The 1,660-nt window shown below is 44.4% G+C and overlaps 1 protein-coding gene across 1 annotated transcript; it reads left to right on the top strand.

The window, feature by feature from the left end:
- Positions 1-247: 247 nt before the first annotated feature.
- On the top strand, positions 248-1,180 carry LOC104870149 (olfactory receptor 2A12). The gene has a single exon (XM_010635571.1). It carries the CDS (start codon positions 248-250, stop codon positions 1,178-1,180), a length of 933 nt encoding a protein of 310 aa, XP_010633873.1.
- The last annotated feature ends 480 nt before the right edge of the window (positions 1,181-1,660 follow it).

The raw sequence follows: 1,660 nt of genomic DNA, 5'->3' as shown, positions 1-1,660 counted from the left end.
CATGTTTATTATATGAGAATAATATATATATGTATTTATTATCCCATTATTCCATTCATAAGTTTTCTCATTTTAATGAACACACAGTTATTATTTACAACATGGCTGAAGATAAATTCTAAGAAATCCACCCTAAATGATACAATTCTAGATGCTCACTCTGTAACATTCACTAAACATTTGGTACCCTTGCTCTGCAGCTCTGACCTTCCTGTCTTGGAGGAGATTGTGTCTCTGCCATAGGAGCATGGGAAGCAACAAGACGTGGATCACAGAGGTCATTCTGCTGGGGTTCCAGGCTGATCCAGCACTGGAGTGTTTTCTCTGTGGAGTTTTCTCTCTCCTTTATGCTTTTACCCTCTTGGGGAATGGAATCATCCTTGGGATTATCTGCCTGGACCCAAGATTACACACTCCCATGTACTTCTTCCTCTCACACTTAGCTCTACTTGACATGTCCTATGCTTCCAACAATGTCCCTAAGATGCTAGAGAGCCTTGTGATCCAAAAAAGAGCTATCTCATTTGTTTCATGCTTAATGCAAACATACTTGTATTTAGTTTTTGCTGTTACAGAGTGCCTGATCTTGGTGGTGATGTCCTATGATCGCTATGTGGCCATCTGCCACCCCCTACATTACACTGTCATCATGAGCTGGAGGGTCTGTACTGTCTCGGCTGCCACTTCTTGGGCTCTTAGCTTCCTCTTGGCCCTGGTCCATTTAGTCCTCATCCTGAGATTATCCTTCTGTGGTCCTCATGAAATCAACCACTTCTTCTGTGAAATCCTGTCTGTTCTCAAACTGGCCTGTGCTGACACCAGACTCAATCAAGTCGTCATCTTTGCAGCCTGCGTGTTTGTCTTAGTGGGGCCCTTGTGCCTGGTGCTGGTCTCCTACAGCCAAATACTGGTTGCGATCCTGAGGATCCAGTCAGGCGAGGGCAGACGAAAGGCCTTCTCCACCTGTTCCTCCCACCTCTGTGTGGTGGGGCTCTTCTTTGGCAGCGCCATTGTCATGTACATGGCCCCCAAGTCCCGCCATCCTGAGGAGGAGCAGAAGATCCTGTCCCTGTTTTATAGCCTTTTCAACCCCATGCTGAACCCCCTGATCTACAGCCTGAGGAATGCAGAGGTGAAGGGTTCCCTGAGGAGGGCGTTGTGGAAGCGGAGGCCAATGTGAGAGAACTGGAAAGGCACGGGTTGGGTTGGGTTGGGGGTTTACTTCCCAGGAAATATGGAGCTGTCAATTCTTTACTCTGTAGAATAAATGCTAATTTACAAGGGAAAGTTATAGAACTATACATATAAACTGAGGATATAATCCTTGTGATAAAAAAAATTGAAGAGTGCCCTCGTGATCTCGAGTAAGATCTTGGGGATTATTAGAGAAACCACAAAAAACCCTAAATATAAAATGGTTAAGATATCAGGACTCCTCAAAACTAACTACTCATCGGAGCCGGGGATTTAGCTCAGTGGTTCCACCGCCTGCCTCACAAGCGCAAGGACCCAAGTTCGATCCCTGGTACCAAAAAACAAACCAAAACAACCCTAATTACTCATTAAAGTTGTCATTAAGAAACGTGAAATGGAAGCTACCGGCCATTGTAATATTCAAATTACATATACATTGAAATGGAATTTGAGACAGTATTGAAAA

The sequence above is a fragment of the Fukomys damarensis genome, unplaced genomic scaffold, assembly GCF_012274545.1.
Source record: "Fukomys damarensis isolate Sample0158 unplaced genomic scaffold, DMR_v1.0_HiC HiC_scaffold_16, whole genome shotgun sequence".
NCBI lineage: Eukaryota > Metazoa > Chordata > Mammalia > Rodentia > Bathyergidae > Fukomys > Fukomys damarensis.
Note: the sequence above shows the minus strand (reverse complement) of the source record. Positions and strands in the feature narration are given on the sequence as shown.

Bases quoted from the DNA above. Each gene is read 5' to 3' on its own strand.
- LOC104870149 (XM_010635571.1), top strand. From the start codon at position 248: ATGGGAAGCAACAAGACGTGGATCACAGAGGTCATTCTGCTGGGGTTC.